This window comes from Elephas maximus, chromosome 4 (genome assembly GCF_024166365.1).
Source record: "Elephas maximus indicus isolate mEleMax1 chromosome 4, mEleMax1 primary haplotype, whole genome shotgun sequence".
Lineage (NCBI taxonomy): Eukaryota > Metazoa > Chordata > Mammalia > Proboscidea > Elephantidae > Elephas > Elephas maximus.
The window spans coordinates 52,152,373-52,177,206 of NC_064822.1; the positions used below are offsets into that span (position 1 = coordinate 52,152,373).

The 24,834-nt window shown below is 41.8% G+C and overlaps 1 protein-coding gene across 5 annotated transcripts in view; it reads left to right on the top strand.

Annotated features, from left to right (window-relative positions):
- Nucleotides 1-23,639, top strand: part of PRKCQ (protein kinase C theta) — a 181,321-nt gene extending 157,682 nt beyond the window's left edge. For all 5 annotated transcript variants that reach the window (XM_049882028.1, XM_049882025.1, XM_049882027.1 and 2 more), the window contains 4 exons: nt 821-959; nt 9,929-10,117; nt 20,308-20,436; nt 22,368-23,639. In XM_049882028.1, the coding sequence (XP_049737985.1) occupies nt 821-959; nt 9,929-10,117; nt 20,308-20,436; nt 22,368-22,523 (613 nt within the window). In that variant the 3' untranslated portion in view covers nt 22,524-23,639. The remainder of the gene's footprint in view (nt 1-820; nt 960-9,928; nt 10,118-20,307; nt 20,437-22,367) is intronic.
- The last annotated feature ends 1,195 nt before the right edge of the window (nt 23,640-24,834 follow it).

Genomic DNA, 24,834 nt, shown 5'->3' on the forward strand with positions numbered 1-24,834 from the left:
TAAAGAGTCTCAGATTTGTGCTCATGTCAACCTTCTCTTGAACTGTGCTCCTTAGTAAGACAGAAAGAGGAACTAGTGGCCGCCAGCCATTCTTTTGAAGACTTAGCTTCATCTGTACTCCAACCTTTTGGCAAGTGGCTAACTGTATATGTTGTGCGGTATTAGGTACCACCCTATAGCAAACACTTCACCACCTACCAGCCCCTGATGTCATTTCATCATTAGCAGTTTCTTTATATCTAGACACTGTTTCTTGAGACCTCTCTTAAAATTAATGTTACATCAGAAGAGATTATACATTAACCTTTATGTGCTTTCTCACCCACTACTCAATCAACCATTCAAGAAATATGACTTAAGCTCCAAGGATGTGCTCAGTGCTGTGCTGTACATGGAAGGTACAAACATGTGTCTGAGTCAAACCCTGGAAAGGCTGAATAGAGGCAGGAAGAGCTGTTGAGAAAACCCCAAACATGAGATACTAGCCAAGGAGTAAAGACGAAGTTAACAAGCAAAGCAGTGGGCACACTGAGCAAAGCTGTAGACGAGGAGCAGGGTTTGGAAGGCTGTCAGGCTGGAGCTCTGCTACATCCCTCATTGTGGTCATTTTATTTTAACAAGATTGCATTCATAAAGGGCCCTGGTGGCCCAGTGGTGGCACAGTGGTTAAGTCAGCCGTTCAAATCCATCAGCCACTCCTTGGAAATCCTATGGAGCAGTTCTACTCTGTTCTGTAGGATCACTATGAGTTGGAATCTACTCAATGGCAATGGGTTTGGTATTCATTAAAGTGACATTTTGCTTTGCTTTTATTTTCCAGGGACCTGAAGCTGGATAATATCCTGTTAGACAAAGACGGACATATCAAAATAGCAGACTTTGGGATGTGCAAGGAGAACATGTTAGGAGATGCGAGGACAAACACTTTCTGCGGAACTCCTGACTACATCGCCCCGGAGGTAGGGATACCTACCAGGAAGGCCTGCAACTGGCCCCTTCCCCGCCTAAACCCAACCCTGGGCCGAGCACTACTGTTTCTTCCTCCTCTTAAAATGGCAAGATTTTAACTGTTTGGGCTCAGAATTTATATTTGTTTTCCTGAGCATTTCATAAATACAGTCCCACATAAGTGTTGTCATTCTTACTTTATAGAGGTTGGTACTCACACAAATTGCAACACCTCTCCAAGGCTTGAATAGTCCAGCATTACCTTTCAGTCATGACTCCTCTCACCCCAGCCTGAAAGTCAACTAGAATGAAAAACTGGTGAAGAACCAGGTGGAAACTGGATACTCTCACCAGTACCCGCCAGAGTTAAGTCAAGTCGCTTAATTTTAGGATCAGAAAACCTGAAGATTCCAAGCTGCCCCTGCGTGAACATAGATGGCCAAAGTCTCACTGAGCTTCACTTTTCTGTAAAATGGGGAGAATACTTACCTCACAATATTATTGCAAGCATTCAATGGGATAATATATGAGATCTTAACCATTGCCCCCACCCCCACCAAAAACGTAAAATAAGACATTGCTGTCTTTATTCTGAGCAGCCAGAAAAACAGCATTTGTTCAGAGGGCATCCATCAATCCGACTAACCCTACATACTCCCTTTTTTATGGAATCCTCCCCCAGCTGCCGACGCCAGGGAGATTAGGCGGTCGTCTACCACTTAGTCCTTCTCATACCGTAACAGTTATCTTAATTGCTTCTTTATCTTTGAATCTCCCTGCACTACTTGACAGAGGAGTCCCTGGGAGTTGAAAAGTATTAAGCTCTGGACAGCCAGCCAGGCAGGTTGGCGATTCAAATCCACCTAGAGGCACCTCGGAAGACAAGCCTGGCGATCTGCTTCTGAAAGGTCACAGCCTTGAAAATCCTTTGGGGCATCTCCACTCTGTCTACATGGAGTCGCTCTGAGCCAGAGTTCAAGGGCAACTAACAACAACAGCATTACTTCATAGCTTTAAAGTCAGGGACTGTTTCTTGCCTTTTTTTTTAATTTGTGTCTTGAAATAATTATAGATTCGTAGGAATTTGGAAAGATAATACAGAAACATCCCATATCCACCCTTTACCCAGTTCCCCGAATGATTACTTCTTACATAACTATGATACAGTATCAAAACCAGGAAACTAACGTTGATGCAAGGTGTGTGTATAGTTCTTTGCCATTTTATGGCATGTATAGGATTACATAATCTTATTCACTTTTATATCCAAGGACTTAGTGAAGACTTAGCACACTGAGATGCTAATAAATACCTTTTGGATGGATGGATGAATGAATGAGTGAATGAATGATGTTCATTCATTGTGTGATAAGCATAATGATAGATCTCTGATTTCCTGGGTAAAACAAACTTAGCAGCAAATTCCTATCATTACCAAAGTACTTGTGGCAGGCCAAATCTAAGAAATATGCAGCTTTGCCCTATAATTACATGGTATTTAATTTTTATTTAACCTTGTTCAAATGCAAGGTTGGCCTCTGTTCAACAAGAAATTATGGCCTTTAACTTTCAAGGAATTGTTGAGCTCACAGAGCTCGGCTCATTGATTTAATAACTTTGTGATATTAGAGATCTATGCTTTATTTAGGTTAGCACAAATACAGGTATTGATGGATTAAAACCATTTCCAGTTTGAAGTAAAGCCAAAGCTAATTAAGATACAAGTGAAGAAGACCTCAGAGCGGAAATTCAATCCAACTATTGAATTCCTCTTAGCAAAAATTCTAAAATATATTCACTCCACCCAAACCACCATCCCTGTCATTCTCAACAGATGTCACCTCATGTGAGCGGTCTCAATTCTTAACCTCTCCACCTTGAAATGTCTCAGTATGTTTACCTTGCTTTCCTCATTCATTCCTGCCTACAAATGCCTTATGCCGTATCCTCTTCTTGGCAAGCCTGTCTTCTTGATTCTGCCTCCTCCAGAATTTAGCTTCAGTGACTTGCTTTTCTATCTGCAACCTCAGTCTCTTTTTCTTCCAGCTTACTTGTCTCATGTGATTCCATTCTTGGTCCTCTGTTCTTTCTGTACGTTCTCCGGAAGCAACTTGCCTATGGATTTAACTGCCACCTAAACAAACTCCAAAATCAGCATGCCCAGCCCAGACTTCTTCCTCTTGCATCAAACCCCTATGACCACTTTTCTCCTTGAGATCTCCAACTAGATTCCACGGGCTCCTCCAGTATAACAGGCCCAAAACTCATTTTCCTTGTGGAACTTGCTTCCCCTCCTTTTCCCCTTTCTTGGTGAATTAAAATTCCATCCATCCATCCAGTTGCCTCACCAGAAAACCAGGAATTATTCAAGTTTTCACCCAAATTCAACAAACACCAAGACCTTCTATATTTAGATCTCAGCAACCTCTCATGTCTATTGTCTCCCCCAACTTGTGATAAATTAAGAATCTCCCTTTATTCCTTTCTCTACCTTCACAATGCAACCCTTTGATTTAATCCCCAAACAATGTCAGATTCTTCCCTACCCTCAATGCTGCTACTTTAATCTAGACCCTCAGTATCTTTTGTCCGGGACGCTTGTGACACCCTTCTACCTGGCTTTCTTCTCCATCACCACCCATCTTCAAATACATCCTTTTCACATATTCACAAACGTTTTGATCATGTTCCCTCATCAGTCACAAAAGCATCTCCAATAGATGTATATCTATTTACGTATGAATCATAGACATTAACCCATTGCCACCAAGTCAATTCTGATTTACAGCAACCCTATAGGCAGAGTAGAACTGCCCCATAGGATTTCCAAGGAGCAACTGGTGGATTCGAGCTGCTGACCTGTTGGTTAGCAGCCAAGCTCTTAACCACTGCACCACCATCAACCAGTATAGTCTGTGTGTCATAAAACATACACGGAAATAAATATAATCAGGTTGAGCTTAAGATGAAATAAACAATAGTTTTAAATAGCTAAATTTTATTGTATTTACCAATACCACAAAAATATGCTCCCATTAAAATCCGATTAAATAATTTTTTAAAATCTTGGCTTAATACTTTATGATTCTGTGATCCAGAGGTCTGATAAGTTTAGTTTATTTCAGTTCTTGGTTTTAATGGCTGTCATAGCTAGAAAAGATACCTCACAAAGATACAATATAATACAGAATTATATAATTATATAATATGCACTCAAGGCAAGGTTTTTTGTTGACAGTAAAAAAACAAAATTTTAATCCATAATTCAAAATAATATTTTTGATACATTCAATTTTTTTTTAGCCAACTTCTTGCCAGAGCTAATGATATCATCATTGTTTTTAGCCTCATCATATGACTGATAAAGAGCTTGTACTAGGAGTGAGAGGTGTGTCAGCTGGACCATTTTCTTATGTTCTGCTTATGTTTGCATTATTTAGTATTAGCTTCAGTCCAAGCCTCTTTGCAGATAGCTTAAACTGCTTGCCTATTTTGTGAAAATTAGTTAAAATAGAACCCATCGATCATTTAATTGGGTGCACAACATAAACATACACTGAAAACCAATCAATTAGTCAAGTCACCACCGTGCTCCTTCTGAGACAAGGCTTCCCATTCTTCCCTGAGGACACCGCCTTTACTCTTTAAATTTGTAAATAAGGGTATCTGTGTCAGCCTGTATAAGCCTAAAGACTTTCCATTTTAGATTTTTAAAAAATTAATATAAATGTAGGTCCTAGTGTTTTCTCCCCACATCTCATTAGATCATCTGGTTCACTCCCGCGGTGCATGTACCACTCTGAAAGCCACAGCTCCACCAAATCACCAGATTTACCTTCCTAATACACAAACCTGTCACGGATTTACCTTTCTAATATACAAACCTGTTGATGCTGTAAAATCTTCAAGAAGTCCCCATTATCTGCTAGATAGAATCCAAAATCCTGAATATAGGTCCTTAATAATATACCCCTAGCCTCCCGTTTTACCTTCATCTTTCATGTTCCTTAACCACACACTCTGTGTTCTGGTCATATTATTAACCTTCCCTGGCCTTGCCATACTATATCCTTCTCTGCCATCTCTCATCCTGTTCTCTTGATTTGTGATAGTCCCACCTCCAAAGCTGTCTTCTCTCTGAAGATGTCTCTGGCTTCTTTTTCTTGTTTCTGTTGTTAGGTGCCATGAAGTCGGTTCCAACTCATAGTGACCCTATGCACAACAGAACAAAACACTGCCCAGTCCGGCACCGTCCTCACAATTGTTGTTAAGCTTGAGCCCATTGTTGTAGCCACTGTGTCAATCCACCTTGTTAAGAGTCTCCCTCTTTTCTGCTGACCCTGTACTTTGCCAAGGATGATGTCCTCCTCCAGACTCTGATCCCTCCTGACAACATGTCCAAAGTATGTAAGATGAAGTATTGCCACCCTTGCCTCTAAGGAGCATTCTGGTTGTACTTCTTCCAAGATGGATTTCTTCGTTCTTTTGGCAGTCCATGGTATATTCAATATTCTTCGCCAACACCACAATTCAAAGGCGTCAATTCTTTTTCAGTCTTCTCTATTCATTGTCCAGCTTTCACATGCATATGATGCAATTGAAAATACCATGGCTTGGGTCAGGCGTACCTTAGTCTTCAAGGTGACATCTTTGCTTCAAGGTGACATCTGGCTTCTTAAGAATAATCTATTGCTTCCTCCTTTGTGCTACCATAGCACGTGTGCATCCACTTTGCCAATAAACTGTGTTTCTCGTGACAAAGGACCTTGACCTACCTTGTATCCAGTCTCCTCCCCTACAGCTCAGAGCAGGCACCACCAGATGGTTCTCAAATAAAGCATGCACTCTAAATGTCTATCTCTAAACGTGTGCTGAATGCCCCACCACTTGGCCTCTTTCAGACAGTAATCCTGTCTAGCCTCCACCTTCTCTACCCCTCAGAATTCTATCAGTTTTCCAAGGCTCCGCTCACATGCCACCTACTTCATGAAGCTTTCCCTTTCTGTCACTCATATGCCCATTACTCTCTCTCAGCCTCCAGAACAAAAACTAGAAGAGTGCTCTCCTTCCTCTGAACCTTAACAACAACTTACCAGTTACTGGTTCCCGTTGAGCCACTTGTGACCCCATGTGTTTCAGAGTAGAACCACTGGGTTTTCAGGGGCTGATTTTTCAGAAGTAGACTGCCTGGCCTTTCTTCTGAGGTGCCTCTGCGTAGACTCAACCCTCCAGCCTTTTGGTTAGTAGCTAAGCACTTAACCATTTCCACCACCCTTGCTCCAAGAAGCAGATAGAATTGGAGATGATGTACCTCACTGCAAGGGAGAAAGCCTGTGGTTTGGGTAGAATCATTACTAGTATTTTGTCCTGGCTTCTCATGTTACGGGTGTGCGTTCAGAGCAGTGCCTCAGGATTCTTTGGGTAAAAAGTGGGAGCGGGAAAGGAACAGAACAAAAGAGGAGGCCAGAACAAGGCAAGGCACCAGGGGCTCAAATAGAAAAGGGGGCGACCCCTGCCTAGTGCATCTCTACCACAATTTCTCCAGAAATGTAGGATAGTACAAGCATGATCACGTTAGGTTGAGTTTAAAACCAGGAGACAACATTATATAAGGAAAGGAGCATTATGTAGTAAAATCCCAAAAGACCAGGGTCCAGACATAGCTTTAATTTATTAACTGTTCTCGTTGTGTGTTTTGAAGTGGACTCTGACTCACAGCGACCCTATTGGACAGAGTAGAGCTGCCGCACAGGGTTTCCTAGGCTGCAATCTTTGCGGGAACAGATCCTCAGGCCTTATCCTCCACAGAGTGGCTGATGGCTTCTGAACTACCAGCCTTTCAGTTAGCAAGCACTGAACTATTGCACCACCAGGGCCCCGAATCAAAAAAAAAAAACCCACACCTGTTGCCATCTAGTCGATTCCAGCTCGTAGTCCTTAAATAAGGCATTTAACTTCCTTCAGTCCAATTACCATCCTCTGTAAAATAGGGATAACAGTACCTGCCTCAAGCGGGAGTCAAATAAAAGATACAGTGTGTGAAAAAAACACCTAACACATCTCAGTTCTCATGAAGCAGCCATTGTATTCTATCGGTGGGTTTTGAGTGTGAATTTGCATTTTTAATCTTCCTCCTAACTTAAGATGGAAATTTTTTATTAGCATCACCTAGCCTGGAAGACTTAATTTCAACCCCAGCTGTCTCCTATCCAAATTTCTTTTCATTTGTCCTATCAAAATGAAGTTGTTTACAAAGACATGATGCTCGGAGCAATTCTGGTTCTGTTGGCCTCCCCCTTGTGGCAAATTTTAGGAATTACATGTGAATCTGGCTCCGCTTCAGTCAAGTTTGAGTAAGACTGCATGTAATTGTGTGCATCTTCATTTTCTTTATCATTCTCCCTGGGTCTGCTTTTAGATTACTCCTTAGGATGAAGCCTAGCATAAGGCTAGTGTATAGCATTTTATACTGGAAATCAGTGGCAGATATCCTGCACCTGAATTCTCTTGGCAACTAGGTCTTTATTTTCACAAATGGGTAAAAGTTCATGAAAAAAAATGCATATTTAACATAACACATATAGTAATTTAGAGTTTACAAAAGCACTTTGTCTTTTCTACTTTTCATTAGCTCCACACAACAGTCCAGTAGTAAGCTAAAGCAAGAAAGAAAAACCACACCCTTTGCCATCTAGCCAATTCGGACTCACAGCGACCCTATAGCACAGAGCAGAACTGCCCCATCGGGTCTCCAAGGAGCGACTGGTGGATTTGAACTGCTGGCCTTTTGGTGAGCAGCTGAATTCTTAACCACTGCACCACCAGGGCTCCAGTAGTAACCTGGCCTGATGTTATTACCACTTTTTATAAATGATACTTAGAGGGGTTAAGGAATCTTCCAAAACTATACAGTAATTGAATAAGCTAGAAATTAGAACCTACAGCATTTTATATAGCCATAAAAACTGTCTCCTTCCCCCCTCCGCCCCCCCCATCTGTCTGTCCATTTAGCAAGTCTTGTGATATAGACACTTTCACAATATTCCTGAGCCGTACTCTGTGCTAATCCTGTTTCCCAGGGGCAGGCTCAAGGGTGACCCATTGGGTCAGGGATAGCTACTGTGCGCTTTATTCTGCTGATCAGAATATGCGCTGGCCCGGAATGCAGCTTTCCTAGAAAACACTGGAATGTCTACTGCTGTCATTCCATTTTCTCTGCTAAGGCCATTGATGCTACAACTCTGCCATTCATTCCAAAGGCCCATTTAAGAAATTTTCGTTTCAACTGAGTATCTCTAAAAGCCAAGTAGGAGCCCTGGTGGCACAATGGTTAAAGTGCTCGACCATTCACAGAAAGGTTGGTGGTCCGAACCCACCCAGCGGCTCTGCAGGGGAAAGACCTGGAGATCTGCTCCTGTAAAGATGACAGCCAGGAAAATCCTATAAGGCAGTTCTACTCTGTCATTTGGGGTCACCATGAGTCAGAAATTGATCCAATGGCACCTAACAACAGCAATCGCTGAGTGACCTCTGTGTGTTTATATGTGTGTACTCACATGAGTGCGCTGAGCTAAACCTGGAACAAATTACAGGGTAGAGAGAAGGATGGCTGACCTGAGAGGACCCCAGTCGTAGTTTTTAATTTTAGTGCTTCATTGTTATGGTCTTTCTTCCATTTTGTTTGGGTTGATGAAGCAGCTGTCTCTCACCCCATCCTGGAAGCGGCGGTCATGAATTGGCAAGGATTTTTTTTTTTTTTCTCCACTTAACAAACTGTTATGTACACCTACTATGTACTGTTTTAGAGAACGTCACAGCATGGTTTGTTGGAATGATACCACAGGAAAGCGGATTGGCAAAAACATTTAAAAGCTTGTAAAAAATTGGATGGGATTTCAGACTTTAAATCCACCTCCCTGATGGCATAGTGGTGAAGCATTTGGCTGCTAACCAAAAGGCCCGCAGTTCAAATGCACCAGCCGCTCCTTGGAAACCCTATGGGGCAGTTCTACTCTGTCCTGTAGGATTACTATGAGTCAAAATCAACTCGATGGCAATGGGTTTTTGGTTTTTCCTGGGTGGATAGACCAGACCAGTTCTACTCAGAACCCTGCTGTCAAGCACATGTAGCTATCAGAGATCTCTGATTTCTGGATTTGAACAGCTTGCTGTCCTAGGCACTGTCTCGGCATTTTCACAAAATTTGACTTCTTCCCCGTAACTTATGATGGGGACTGCAATTATGACTCCTAATTCAAATTACCATGAACAGTTTCGGCTTTAAGAAAGGCACTTGGTCATATGGTCACGCTGAATGCTTGATTGCGTAAAGAAACTGCTTGTCAAGATTCGGGACAGTAGAAGGCAGTGTAACACATGGCTTGGTTGAGATGGAGTCCCTGGGTGGTGCAAATGGTTAGCGTGCTCAGCTGCCAACCCAAAGGTTAGAGATTCAAGTCCACCCAGAGGTGCCTTGGAAGAAAGGCCTGGGGTCTGCTTCTGAAAAATCAGCTATCAAAGACCTATGGAGCACAGTTCTACTCTGACACACAGGAGGTCTCCATGAGTCAGAATTGACTCAAAAGGCAACAGGTTTTTTTGGTTGTTTTTGTTTAGATACCCACATCAGAGGCCCTGGAGAAATATGATACATGCCAGATTCCTCAGGTCCAATACCTGCCACCCAAGTCCTCACGTCAGAGGTGGGAAAGTGAAGGCTAACAGCACAGTTAAGCCAGTTCGGTTAGAGGGGAGGTGGTAACTGGAACTCAAAAATGTTGACTCAGTTTTGACATTGTCCACTCATTTTCTTTTCAGTAGTTACTTTGTCAAAAGAAACAGTTTTCAGTGTGATCTTTGTTAAAACCACATATTGTCATCACCACCAATTAACTTACTGAGTGACCTCAACAAGTCCATGAACCGTTTTCACTCCTCAACCTCGTTTATATGAATGACGTCTCTGCCTTTGGTCACACAGATCTTGCTGGGTCAGAAATACAACCATTCTGTTGACTGGTGGTCCTTTGGTGTTCTCCTGTATGAGATGCTCATTGGCCAGTCACCTTTCCATGGGCAAGATGAAGAAGAGCTGTTCCACTCCATCCGCATGGACAATCCCTTCTACCCAAGATGGCTTGAGAAGGAAGCCAAAGACCTTTTAGTGAAGGTAAGAAGCCGAGTCATAGGAAGGCTTTCATCTGATCAGTATTAAGTTTTCTCATAAGTATTTCCACCCACATCTATAGATTCTGATTTATATACATGGTAGAATAAACAATAATTAATATATACCAGGATTTAAGTGAGTCACTGTTTTAATTGAGGTATCAATATGGTGAACATTAGCTATCAAAGTGAGTATAAGTAAACCCTCACGTGTGTAATTTATGTAAGAAATGTCCAAGAACCAGTTCCATGACTCTTGAATTGCCTCCCTTTGAGAAGTAATTGGTACATTGAACAAACACAATTTCTAGCTTAAAACTTAACCGTTTGCCATTTAAAAAAAAAAAAACTTTTGCCATTGAGTCCATTCCAACTCATGGCAACCGCATGTGTTACAGAGTAGAACTGCTCCATAGGGTTTTCTTGGCCTTAACCTGAACAGAAGTAGATTGCCAGGGCTTTCTTCCACAGTACTGCTGGATGAGTTTGAACTGCCAACTTTTAGGTTAATAGTAGACAGCAAACCATGTGCGCCATCTGGGGACCTATGTTGTTGTTGTTAGGTGCCATCAAGTCAGTTCCAACTCATAGCAACAGCTGTGTACAACACAGAATCAAACACTGCCCGGTCTTGCGCCATCCTCAAAATCATTGCTATGTTTAAACCCCTTGTTGCAGTCACTGTGTCCATCCATCTCATTGAGGGTCTTCCTCTTTTTCCCTGACCTTCTACTTTACCAAGCGTGATGTCCTTCCCCAGGGACTGGTCCCTTCTGATAACATATCCAAAGAATGTGAGACGAAGTCCTGACATCCTCACTTCTGAGGAGCATTCTGGCTATACTTCTTCCAAGACAGATTTGTTCGTTCTTCTGGCAGTCCATGGTATATTCAGTATTCTCCACCAACACCATATTTCAAATGCATCAATTCTTCTTTGGCCTTCTTTATTCATTGTCCAGCTTTCACCTGCCTACGCAGTGATTGAAAATACCACGGCTTGGGTCCCAACCCACTGCTGTACGGCTTGGGTCAGGTGTACCTTAATCCTCAAGGTGACATCTTTGCTTTTTAACATTTCAAGGAGGTCTTTTGGAGCAGATTTGCCCAGTGCAATATGTCATTTGATTTCTTGACTGCTGCTTCATGGGCATTGTTTGTGGATCCAAGTAGAATGAAATCCTTAACAACTTCAATATTTCCTCTGTTTATCGTGATGTTGCTTATTGGTCCAGTTGTGAGGATTTTTGTTTTCTTTATGTTGAGATGTAATCCATACTGCAGGCTGTAGTCTTTGATCTTCATCAGTAAGTGCTTCAAGTCCTCTTCACTTTCAGCAAGCAAGGGTGTACCATCTGTATATCACAGGTTGTTAATGAGTCTTTCTCCAATCCTGATGCAGCATTCTTCTTCACATAGTCCAGTTTCTCAGATTATTTGCTCAGCATACAGATTAAATAAGTGTGGTGAAAGGACACAACTCTGACACATAACTTTCCTGACTTTAGACCATGATGTATCTCCTTGTTCTGTTGAAATAGCTGCCTCTTGGTCTATTAACAGGTTCCACATGAGTACAATTAAGTGTTCTGGAACTCCCATTCTTCACAATGTTATCCATAATTTGTGATCATAACAGGGACCTATTAAAAGAAAAAACCAAACCCATTGCTGTCAAGTTGATTCAAACTTATAGTGACCCTATAGTCCCTATAAAATATGTTCAGTGAAGTTAACCTTCCCCTACCCCTGGTTGAAAATTTGGACAGGATTCATGACTTTTCTGCTCACTCTTAAAGTAGAAGTCAAACCTGTTGTTACTTTAAGTCATAAACCCAGTCTCAAGTGAGAAATTAAAACTGTCCAGTCCAAGATATTAATCATCACATCAATCTTATATTAAAGGTGAGACTTCTGCCCCCTTCCTCTGGCCCTCACCCATGGTTGGCAGCTGGTCACCTTTGGAGAAAGGACTGTGGTCATATTGTGGTTGACTGTCTCCTTACTGTCTTCCTCCCCAACTCTTGAGCTGCTATTTCAGGCCCAACTAGGTTACAAGCAGGGGTAGGATGAAGAGGGGTAAGGAGAGAGAACTCTTCTTCCACGGCTGGGTGGCTTCATGCTTCATGAGCCTAAACTCATTGCCATCGAATCACCTGGCAGATGGTTAAAGCTGAGTCTTTTGTGAGGCATTTTCACAGGTTCTTCGAAAATACCCACCACTGGAGATATCTTTCCCTGAAACTCTTGAAATATCAACTATTCAACCCATTCCCTAGCCTGGCTACTTCCTCTACCCAAACTCTAATCAACAACACTCCATCCTACTGAAATTCTCACTGTCAGCCTCCTGCCCAGCAGATCCTCTTAGGCAGGACTTAAAAAGGATGCAGACTGACTTTCCCTCTCCCCAGTGTGACTACCTGTTGTCCAATGGAAATGTAGGTGCATCCTTCACGCTAAAAATCAGAGAGTGCAAGCTGTTGCCATCACAGTAGCCCTCTCCAGGGTTTACCATCAACAGAGGAGTCAGACCTACTCCGTGGCAGCCCAGGATCCACTAAGAATCAGTATAGTGTGATACAGGTATAAGCTGGGCTCTGAGAATCACTAGCTATAAACCAGGAGTTCCCAGGGCAAACCAGTGCAGAGAGATAAGTGTATGAGAACCGTTGCTAAAGATTTGGACTTTATACGGAGTCCTTGTTTACCTTTTTTGGAAAATCCAAAATATTGCCCACAGTGTATACTTGTAATGATGTTGTTGGATGCCGTCAAGTCAATTTTGACCCATAGTAACCCCATGTGACAGAGTAGAAGTGCCCCATAGGGTTTCTTGGCTATAATCTTTGTGGGAGCAAATCACCAGGTCCTTCTCCTGCGGAGCCACTGGGTGGGTTTGAACTGCTAACCTTTCAGTTAGCCGCCAAGTGCTTAACCATTGTGCTACCAGGGCTCCTTATACATGTGAAAGTTTTTAAAAACGAAAATTAATCATGAAAAACAACAGGCTAATTAGGTATAATAATAACAACAACAATGATAAAGCAGCTACATTTACTGAGCCATCCCAACAAATACTGGATTAAGGAAACCCACCAGTGTGATCAAGAGGCTAGTAAATTTAAAAGAAATGGACCACGAATACAGGGTTTTTAGACAAAATGCAATGTCTTGATTTCTGGGATTTCATATCTCAGCTTGCTAGAAAAGTCATTGTTTAGGGAAGTAATTTTTCGCCTTGCTCTTACTGTATTGGAAACCCTGGTTAGAGCTACGGTTAGGTAGTTGGAATCCAACAGGCACTCCTTGGAAACTCTATGGGGGCAGTTCTGCTCTGTCCTATAGGGTCGCTGTGAGTCAGTAATTGACTCAACGGCAGTGGGTTTGGTTTCGGTTTACTGTATTGGAAACCCTGGTGGCGTAGTGGTTAAGAGCTATGGCTGCTAACCAAAAAGGTCAGCAGTTTGAATCCACGAGGCACTACTTGGAAACTCTATGGGGCAGTTCTGTGCTGTCCTATAGGGTCGCTATGAGTCGGAATCAACTCAATGGCAACAGGTTTTATGGGTTCTTACTAATTGAGAATGGGAATCAGATATTTTGACATTAGAAACTATCGTTGGGTTTTAAATCTAAACTTAGAAAAATATTACCAGACCCATCTTTTTTCACTAGTTTGCTTTTTTTCTCAAGAAGGATGACTTAGCATTAAATGTGAAGGGCATACACTTCTACCTCACTAACACAACTGACAGCTTGCCTAGGGGATTAGAAATTTTGAGGCAACTCTTCAACTCTCCCTGAGGAGTCAAGATCTTGACTCTGAGAAGTGCTGACACAGACCTCACCGGATACCTAGCCCAAGGTTAATGGAAGCCCGTATTTAAAAATCCCACCCTGTTCAATTCAGCTTTCATTTTCTGAATATGATCCAAACAAGCAGTAAACTTAGAAAACTCCCTTAACAACCAATTAAATTCATTTTTAATGACTGAACAAAACACATATAAAATGAAATCTAATTTTAACGTTAACCAATTAAAAAAAAAGATGAAAACCGTAAAAATAAGTTAGTAGGATTTGAAAGTATACAATCTTCCTTTGCAGAAAGGCAAATTATTACAATTTGCTTCCCTTTTTTTTTTAAACACTTGGTTCTCTGAAGGACTTCAGGTGAGGGCTGTGCTGAGATGGGTGGACTCCACAAAACCCACCAGAGAAAAGAAAGGAGGCAAAGGGTCAGTCTGTACTATCAGAGGAGTGGGAGCACCTTCAGACTCAGGTGCCCCACCTCCAGGTGAGTCACAGGAGTGGGGGCCCTGGAGCTACAGTTGGAGGCCCCCTTCACCTGTTGATGCCTCATTAAGCAGAACTGATTTTTGGGCTGAGTTTCCCAAACCCAGCTCCACCTCAGGATCTGGGACAGCTTTGGACAAGGACTGAAGCTAAAGGAGTGACTGAGGCCAGGTGGAGTTAAGGTACTTCCATGGAAAGAAGTTGGGAGTGAGGATTTCAAAGGAAAGAAAAAGTGATTGAATAGGCAAAATACATTGCTTCCAGCAGAGGAGAAAAGGTGAAAGGTCATGTGCATGGAAATTCTACTCAGCAAAAGGAAGAATGAAACACTGATACACGGAACCACTCAAGTGGATCTCAAGGGCATTATGTTGAGTGAAAATCGCCAATCTTAAAAGAGCACATACTGTGAGTCCATTTATATAACATTATTGAAATGATGGAGTCCCTGGGTGGTACAAATGGTTAAATGCTCAACTACTAGCTGAAAGGTTGGCAGTTTGAACTAACCCAGAGGTGCCTTGAAAGACAGGCCTGGTGATCTGCTTCCAAAAAGTCATGGCCTTGAAAACCCTGTTGAGCAGTTCTACTCTTCACATGTGGGGTCACCATGAGTGGAAATTGACTAGAAGGCAACTAACAACAAATAACAACATTGAAATGACAACATTATAGAGATGGAAAACAGATTAGCGGTTGCAAGGGGTAAAGAATGGCAGAGGGCGGGGGCATGACTATACAGGGGTAGCACAAGGGAGATCTTTGTGGCCATGGAATAGTTCTGTATCTTGATTTTGATGGTTGTTACATGAATTTAAAAAAAAAAAACCTGTTGGTGTCAAGTTGATTCTGACTCATAGCAATCCTATAGGACACAGTAGAACTACCCTATAGGGATGCTAGGGAGCAGCTGGTGGATTTGAACTGCCAACCTTTTGGTTAACAGCCAAGCTCTTAATCACTGTGCCACCAGGGCTCCTACATGAATCTACACGTGTGGTAAAATGGTATAGAACTATCCACACACATTGTATCAATGTAGATTTCCCAGCTTTGACATTGTACTTTAATTATGTAAGATGTAAGAATTGGGGGAATACTGGATGAAGGGTACATGGGACCTCTCTGTATTATCTTTGAAACTTCCCGTGACTTATTATTTCAAAATGAAAAGTTTATTAAAAAAAAAAAACCTAAATCGAAGGCAAACTGGCATGCAATAACAACAACAAAAATCATCTTCAGGGTTTCAGTGGCAGGAGAAATTTCCTGAAAAAAATTTTTTTTTGATAGAACAGAAACCAAGACAAGGATAAAGAAGGGGGGAAAAAGGACTAGTTGGTGAAAGCAAGAACTCTTCTTCCCACATAGAAGAATATGAGCTTATTATTTCTGACAACTTAGTCAAAATTCCATGTCCTTTCTCCTTAGTGAAGGTGGTCCTCTCCTAACTTCTAGCAATTGAGCTGGTAAAAATTAGTGTTCAGTTTAATCTTTGTCTGAAGAGTTGGCTTCAGGAATGGTTTTAGTTCTGGGTTAACAGAGAGTCTGGGGCCCATGTCTTCTGGGGTTCCTCTAGTCTCAGTCCGACCATTAAGTCCTTCTTTTTACATGAAATTGAGCTCTGCACCACACTTTTCTCCTGCTCCGTCAGGGACTCTCTGTTGTATTCCTTGTCAGGGCAGTCATTGGTGGTTCTTCTGGTCTCAGGCTGATGGAGTCTCTGGTTCATGTTGCCCTTTTGAAATAATACTCATGAGAAGCATGCTTCTTAGTTCAAGTAGATACAAGAGACTAAATGGGCAGCTTCTGTCCGGAGGCGAGATGAGAAGGCAAAAAGGGATCGGTGCTGGTTGAATGGATACGGGAAACCCAGGGGGTGGAAAGGAGTGTGCTGTCACATTATAGGGATTGCAACTAAGGTCATATAACAATATGTGTATAAACTTTGTAGGAGAAATAATTTGAGCTGTAAACTTTCACCTAAAAACTTTCACCTGTAAACTTTCATTTAAACTTTCACAGTAAAAAAGAAAAAAATAGTGTCCACTATGCAACTTGCTGGCCAAAAACTGGTTGCTAGTTTCATCTCTGTTCTATGTTTTGTAACTTTGAGCCAACAGCCCTTACATCTTTGAGCCCCCTTTTCTGCGAAACTCAAAGGTAATGCTCTTTCTCAGAAACTCCCTCAAGGAGATTCTACAGAACGATCTGAACCCCAGAAGCACTGAGTCTTCTGGGAGGGTTGGACAAAGCAGCATTTAGTGGCATCCATTCCAGTGGCATCCGTACCAGACTGTCTTCCTTGAGCCTTCATGGGGCATTGATGCCTGTAGCCAAGTGGACACTTGTGCGTCAGAGGAGGCTGTGACCCATCAAGAATTACAGCTGGGACTCTGCTGTCAAGGTCACTGCTGCCAAGTAAATTCCTGTTTCTTCCTCACTTAGTCACTCAGGATATCCTGTCCGTTTGTTTGGAAAGCGATGGAAAACTAATGATCTAGAACAGAAATACCTCTTCCTTTTATAGAAGGATATATCTAAGGAGGGGACAAAACGGGAAAGAAGATTCCAGGTATAGCCTGTCACCAGTGACAGGTGCTGTGCTCTTGCAATCCTCGGCAGCCCAGAAGGGCTTTCTTGCCCAGATAGTTGAATAAATTTAAACAAACTCCAACTGCATCCTGGCCATTTATGTAAGAGGTGTGTTATTTCCTACCAATGTAAACTACTCTTCTGACAGCTGTTATGGACAAAAGCAGGTCTTTCTTCATGAACATTCATTTCCTCCATGCAGCGTCCCTGCCACAGAACTGCTGATCCGAATCTCCTGCGAGATCGCCAGGTGTCCTCAGGAACTCTAGCGGGTGGACTGACTGTAGGGCAAAGAAGATAATAACTAACTTTCCTGTGTAAAACTATGAAGAATACTGAACCTGGAAATGAGATCAATATTATTTTCTTCTTCCAAATTTTATTTTTTAAATACACTTTTTAAATTTCACAGGTATCTCTACCAAACTCAGAAGGCTTATCATGATCCCAGGGAATAATTGTCATGTGTTTGTTGAAAAGAATCTAATGGAAAACCTAGCATAATGTGCACTTGGCCCAAGGCAGTTATTTCTAACTTAATTCCCTGAAGCATTTAATTATAACATTAGCTAGCGTTTGGTCTATTCTTGATGCACTTATATTGCCTACCTCATCTTCTCATCAAAATGTCCTTAACAAGTGGAGATCAACCATTTGTTATGATCATTTCAAGGGAAGAAATAAGGGCCAACTCACTTATCCCCTCTGCTTCTCAAAATGAATCCACTTCTCCACTGTTGACTCATATTGGATTTTTAATCTATAGAAAAAAACATATTTTCTGCGAACTTGGTGGCTTTTCTTTCTGAAGCCAAGACAAGTCTATATGGTAAAAACAAGAGGCTAACGGATGAGGATATAAGACAGGTGATACTGCAGATAAACAAAGTAGAAAGACAGCTTATTCACCTACCTAACCAACATTTATCGAGCATCTACTTTGTGTATGGCACTCTGCTAGGTGGTGTAAGAAATAGAAACATAACTGGTGTCCGCCAGATGGAGCTTACAGTCTAGCAGGAAAACAGACATAGAAAAAAATACAATGTGCTGATTTCTCTAATGGAGGGAAGATGTTCTGTGGAACACAGAGGAGAGACTTAACACCAGAGTGGGGAGGAGGCTGCTTATAATTTAGACTCTACCAGTTCCTGGATTTGTGGCCTTGAGTAAGTTACTTATTAACTACTCTGAGCCTCAGATTCCTCAACTGACAGTTGGGATAACAATACCTGCTTTTAGATTTTGCTTTTAAAATCAGGATGATACGTATGAGTCATCTAGCACCGTGCCTGACTGTCAAAGAACATTTGCTGGAATGAATGATGCAATGAATCATATGACGATGAGTGTGACTTTAAGAGGAGAGGGAACTCAGAATGTAATCAAAGATAGCTTCACAAAGAAGATGGGATGTAAGCTGAGCTCTGAAAGATGGGGCAGGATTTAAAACTGAAGAGAAGGAGATGGAAGTGGAATATAGGGAGAGAAATCTTGCAAGATGGAAATGTCATGAGGTAAGAAAGACACGTGGTATAGTCAGTGAATAAACATGTCTGGACAGAGGAGAGGGTTCCTTTGGGAACCAAAGGGCACAAGGTCAGCATCAGACTACAGAGAACCTTGAACGCCAACCTAGGGGCTCAGAGGATGTTAGAACTCAGGGACTTTGGAGATCATCTTGTCTGATGCTTCATTTTACGGATGAGAAAACTGAGACTCAGAAAACTTATCCAAGGCCATGTGAATAATAAGAGTCTTGCGTAACAGTCTAGTGTTATTTCTACTGTGCAGTGGTTTTCTAACTGGGTACTTTGGAACCCCAAGTTTCCCTAGAGAGTCCCTCATGGCATGGTAAGTGGGGAGAGAGGAAGTGGGTCTGACTTACTGAAGTGGTGGTGGCATGAGCTTTTCACTTGGATTTTTAAAAGACATTAGAAAGAAAGAAAAGAAAGATCTCTACTTTGCAAATCATCACCCAGTAGCATGCTGATTGGTCTTTGCTTTTTTGTTAGCATAGAGCCTTTGAAGATTTTCAAGTAGTAAGATAATGTAAGTAAAGGAATGTTTTAGAACAATTAGATTGGCTATTTGTTTAAGCAATTCCTGCAATTTAGGTGCAAATGGAGGTCGATTCTTTGCCAGAACCTTTGGAAAGTCATTGCATTTCCTGTTTTCTGTTTTAAAGATCCATAACCTGCTTGTAAACACCGTTTTACTAGAAGTTACTTTATAAATAAACATCTAGCTGATAAAAGAATAATGGATCACTACTCCAGACACCCAGGGGACCTGTTACTTTTCTAGGCTCAGTGTTTAGACTTTCTTGTTCCTTAATGCCCTTGACATGTTTTATTTAAGCTTGTAGAGTTTCAAAGTTTATTTTTCTGTCCTTGCAAATGTTCATTTAGACCTCATGAGGGAGAGTAACAAGGGACAGTGCAAAGAGGAAAATACTTGTGTAACAGCTCAGAGATGGTAAAAGATGGCCTTTGAATTAAATATGACTTGGTTTTCATGAGTCAAGAATGATTCTTGATACTCAGACTTGTAAAATCCAAAGCTGACTGCCCGAAACTAGTTTATATTATGCCCAAAGTAAGTTTCTCCTTATAGCTGGTAATCCTAAAAAGGCAGCTCTGTAAGATATCAGCTCTTGCTTAATGGGCAATCAATCAAACAACATATAAATTGATCCCTTACTCTATGTTGTTGGGTTTTACAGACTAAACATAGTGCACAAATGTTTGTGGAGCATGGTGTGTGTGGGTGTGTTGTGGCGTATGGGTGGTTTGTATATGTGTTGTGTGTATGTAGGTCTCTGTGTGTGTGTTGTCGTTTCATCTGATCCTCAGAACAGCCTGTGAGTAGAGCACTTGGCTCACTTCATAGGTGAGGAAACTGTGACTCAGAGGCTTCTGTAACTTGCCAGAGGTGACATAAGTAGTATGTGGCAAAGCTAAGATTTCAAACGAGGTCTTTGTAACTCAAAAGTCAGCATTTCTAGGACAAAGAGGAAGGAAGCAAAAGCCCAGACTCAGGAATATTCAGAGAGGCTCCTTCAGAGGAGAGTGTTGTGTCCAGTTTGACTCCAGTCATTTGTTTCTAAAGGTAAGTCAAAAAATAAGACTAGAAAAGCAAGTGGTCAAAAGCTTCCAATTTAAGGCCACAAAGTCAGAACTTTATCCTTTCGGAGTCAAATGCAAGTGGCTCATACACTAAGAAACGGGACGTCCACCTGATGCTGATTGACTGGTCCACTGAGAATTCAACTGCTCTCTTTCTGCTCCTTTTCAGCTCTTTGTGAGAGAACCTGAAAAGAGGTTGGGAGTGAGGGGAGACATCCGCGAGCATCCTTTGTTTCAGGAGATCAATTGGGAAGAGCTTGAAAGAAAGGAGATTGAACCACCTTTCAAGCCTAAAGTGGTAAGACTCATAGATGGGGAACATTTCCTTTCAGCCCTTCTCCCTTTACTCCCAGGCTGCCTACCTGTCCTACTAAGTGCAAGGCAGTTCCTCACCCCTGCCCCGAGCCCCAGCTTCCAACCATCCCTGTCTGCCAGGGTCCCAGCACATGGCCAGTGTAGTTCTTGGAAGAATGTGCTTCTTTAACCATAAAACAGTTGGTGTCAAGTCACCTCCAACTCATGGTGACCCCATGTGTGTCCGATTAGAACTATGCTCCACTCAGAAGTAGATCACCAGGCCTTTCTTCCGACTCTGACCTCCAACCTTTTGGTTAAAGCTAAGCACATTATCCGTTTGTACCACCTACACCAAACCCAGTGCCGTCAAGTCGATTCCGACTCATAGCGACCCTATACCTAGAGACTCTTTGACACTGGCTATTTGGCTGGTGGGGGATGTGGGGAGATGTTATTCTTGTTAGCAAAATTTGACCTCTGTGTCAACATGTACCGGAACAAAGAATGAATATCCAAATATACATGCTTTGGGCTGAACACATATGCACAGTGACTATCACATGTACATGATACGTACATACATAATTAATGGTCACACTTTACAAGACCCTAAACTTGTACATAAGCCCCGTATCCTACGTCAGGAATTTTGGAGTCGTTATTTTTCCCCCTGATATTTATTAAAGTTGACCTAAAGTTGTAATTCGTTCACACAATTACACTCCCTGATGGCCATTCTTAGGTGTTCTTCAGTTTAAGAAGAGATAGCAAACTGACGCTTAGAAAAAGATAGACATCTAAATTCCCATGTGTATACTCACTAGCAAAAGTCACTGACCTATAGCTGGAAGGGTAGAAATACCTGGGTCACACACAGAACAGTCCCCCATAAAGTGAAGCGAAGTTTAAAGGAGCCCTGGTGGCACAAACGGCCAAGCACTAGGCTGCTAAACTGAAAGGTTGGCGGTTCACACCCACCCATCAGCTTCTGGGGAGAACAATCCAGCGATCTGCTTCCATAAAGATTACAGCCTAGAAAACCCTGTGGGGCAGTTCTGCTCTGTCATACAGGGTGGCTATGAGTGGAAATCATTCTGCTCTGTCATACAGGGTGGCTGTGAGTGGAAATCAACTCAACGGCACCCAACAACAACAAATGATAAAAGAAATTTCTGTTAAAAGTACAGCAAAGTTGGTGGATTTGCTAGCTTTACCCCTCCCTAGAGATTGCTGGGGAATAAGATGGTTATCACCAAGGTAGATGTAAACAGTCTTTGTCATCTCTTTGCAGAGAATGGCGTAGGCTCATGGGTTTCACAGCAGAGCGTTCACCCTAGAAAGCTGCCACTGCCATCAGCCATCATAGCGAATGGCTGAAAGAAACAAGTGTGACTCATTCCTAGTGTTAGGATAGTCACTCTTAACTTTTGTCCCCATCTCTGAAAATTTTTCAGGGTTCTACAGGCTGGTCTCTACTACTGTTATTGTTTATAACAGTACCATATCTAATATACGAATTAATAATTTGTTTATGATAAAATGAATTTTACCTGATTTTAGCTAATCAGAACAATTTAATTCATACTTCTACTTCAGGTGAAAACTGACTTGACATTTTCCACATAAAAATCAGAACTTTGATCTAAGCTTACCTTAGACAATTTCTGATTCCACCAGTAGGAAGAAATTTCCTTTTTTTTTATTGTCTGAGTGGAGCCCTGGTGGTACAGTGGTTAAGAGCTTGGCTGCTAACTAAAAGGTCAGCAGTTCAAATCCACCAGACAATAAAAAGCCATACATGATAGTCTAAAAGTGTTACTTCAGTTTAGTTTATCTCCAAACACCAACACTATCATACACAGATTATAGCCTAGATAACACCATTAGTAGCTGACTTTCTTCTCTTTTTTTCCCCCCTAAATTCTGACCAAGAAATCACCATATGACTGCAGCAATTTCGACAAAGAATTCCTGAATGAGAAACCCCGGCTATCATTCGCTGACAGAGCACTCATCAACAGTATGGACCAGAACATGTTCAGAAACTTTTCTTTCATTAACCCAGGGATGGAGAGGCTGATATCCTGAATCCCCCCTCTCCAGAGAAACGAAAGAACTTGCCTTTTCTCTGTGAACTGGTTCAAGAGACACTTCTTGGGTTCCTTTTGCAGCTTGGAAAAGAAAAGAAACACTCGTCAATAAAGGCTGAGACCTTTTAGCTCCTCGCGTGACTTTTCCTCTGTAGCAGAAACCGACTCCACTAACGACGAAGCCCTTTGGTTTAGCTCCTGCCATCTTTCACGGATGCTCTTGAAGTTAGGTCACTGGCTGTCGTGTTCAAATCTGACCCTCAGACCCCACCCTGTGGTAATTTACTTGAAAGACCATTCTCGGCACTGTGAAAGATTTGAACATTTAATACTGCTCTAAATCCCTGGTCAATGTGCTGATCATTGAAAGGCTTGATGAAGCAAGGCGCCAACTCAGTGCAAACGTCTCAAGACTTGAACAGCACATTTCCCGTGTAATAGTGGATTCCATTCAGTTGCCGTTAAGTAATCACTAAACCGTTCTCTGCATATCTGTGGACCTGTGTAAATGGTGGGGGAGAGGGGGTGGGCCCGAATAGTTACAAGGTTTTCATGGGAATTGTTCACAATAAATGTAGCTTGTACCTTGAGATTTACAAAGCCATTCATTTTGATTAGCCATAGTCTTCACAGGAAAGAGAAAAATGGTAAGTAGGAAGAGCTCATGTCCGTAATATAGGAAGTTTAATAGAACACCCACTCTGGTTATCTGGTCAACATGGAAATTAAATTTAGGGTCCACCAATGGTAGTGCTATTTTACTTCTGCCAATAAAACCTTTCCGTCCATCCATTTTCAGTTTTCTATTGCCAGTGGCAATCACTTACTACCATCCTCACATTATAACAAGAAAAGAAATCAAGTGCATAATTCTTCAAAGAAAAAAGAAAACCAATCCCTTCTTACACCATCACTGATGGTTTGGCAACTCATGAGTCTCTCTTTAGGCATCATTCAAGATAAAAGACCCGTGCATGTCATTTGCAGTAGTCAGTCTCATTTGATTAGAATTCTGGCTATGCGTTTGTAAAGTATCTGTGTTATTTCTCTATTTTGATAAAATGTTGTGACTTAATGACAAAGAGGTGGCTGTGTAAAAATGGAATAAAAAAAAAGAACGAAGCCTCTTAATAGTTTCATTCCCCGCCTGTCCCCAAGAACTTAATTCTGTCATGTTTACGGTCAAAATGTAGCTAGCATTCAGTTGATGCTTTAAAACTTGGGAATCATTAAAAATTCCCAAACAGATGAGAAATTAAAAGAACCCTCAAGTTACTGCCATTATATTTCTCTTTGCCTTCATCACACGTTTTCTTCTAGAACACAGGAGTGGTCTATGCTTCTTGTCTCCACTTCCCTACCACCCACATGCAGTTTCTGCCCTCAGACTACTTTCTGATGCTGCTTCCTCCAAGGACTAACTTCCTGCCAGCCCTGGCAGAATCTCCCTCATCCTCATCTACCTTTCCGCACCATTTTATACAAGGAAGGACCCTCTCTTTGATCCTCTGCCCTGCTCGGATGCTCCAATACAGCATTTTCCTATTTCGTTCCCTCCATCTTTGATTATTCCTTTCTTGGTCGCTTTTTCTCCTTCTACCCTAAATCACTTCCAAGGCTCTTTTCCCCTCTTCCCCTTCACTGTCCCTTGGTATTCTCCTCCTACCTTCAGGGACCACCTCAGTCCGGATAATCACAATTGCACGTCTCCAGTTCTAACCTCACTGCCTGGCTTCAAGCAGGTTCCATTAACTCTGTCTCCAAATGAGCTCATCCTATTTTCTTACTATCGTTACCTTTCTCTTGTATTTCCTATTTCTGTTACTGGCACCATGAAAGACTCAGTCATATATATTAGTATATTTTATATATTATTTCCACAAACCAAGACTTTTATCGTATTACATTCATGTTCAAAACCCTTTGTAATCTTCACTGCCTAAATAAAGCCCACTCAGGGCTACCAGTTCTGTTCCAGGACAACCTTTCTACCTTTATCTCTCATTTCTACCTTTCACTTAACTCTGTGCTCCAGCCAAACAATTTCTTAGCATTTACCTCTGCTGGCACAGTGTTTAAGAGCTCTGCTGCTAACCAAAAGATTGGCAGTTCAAATCCACCAGCCGCTCCTTGGAAACCCTATGGGGCAGTTCTACTCTATCCTATAGGATCGCTATGAGTTGGAATTGACTTGATGGCAATGGGTTTGGTTTTTTTTTTTTTTTTTTCGTACATGTAAACAAAAGGATCCTTGGCAAAATGATGGTAAGTGCTCGGCTGCTACCAAAAGGTGCTGGTTTGAGCTCACC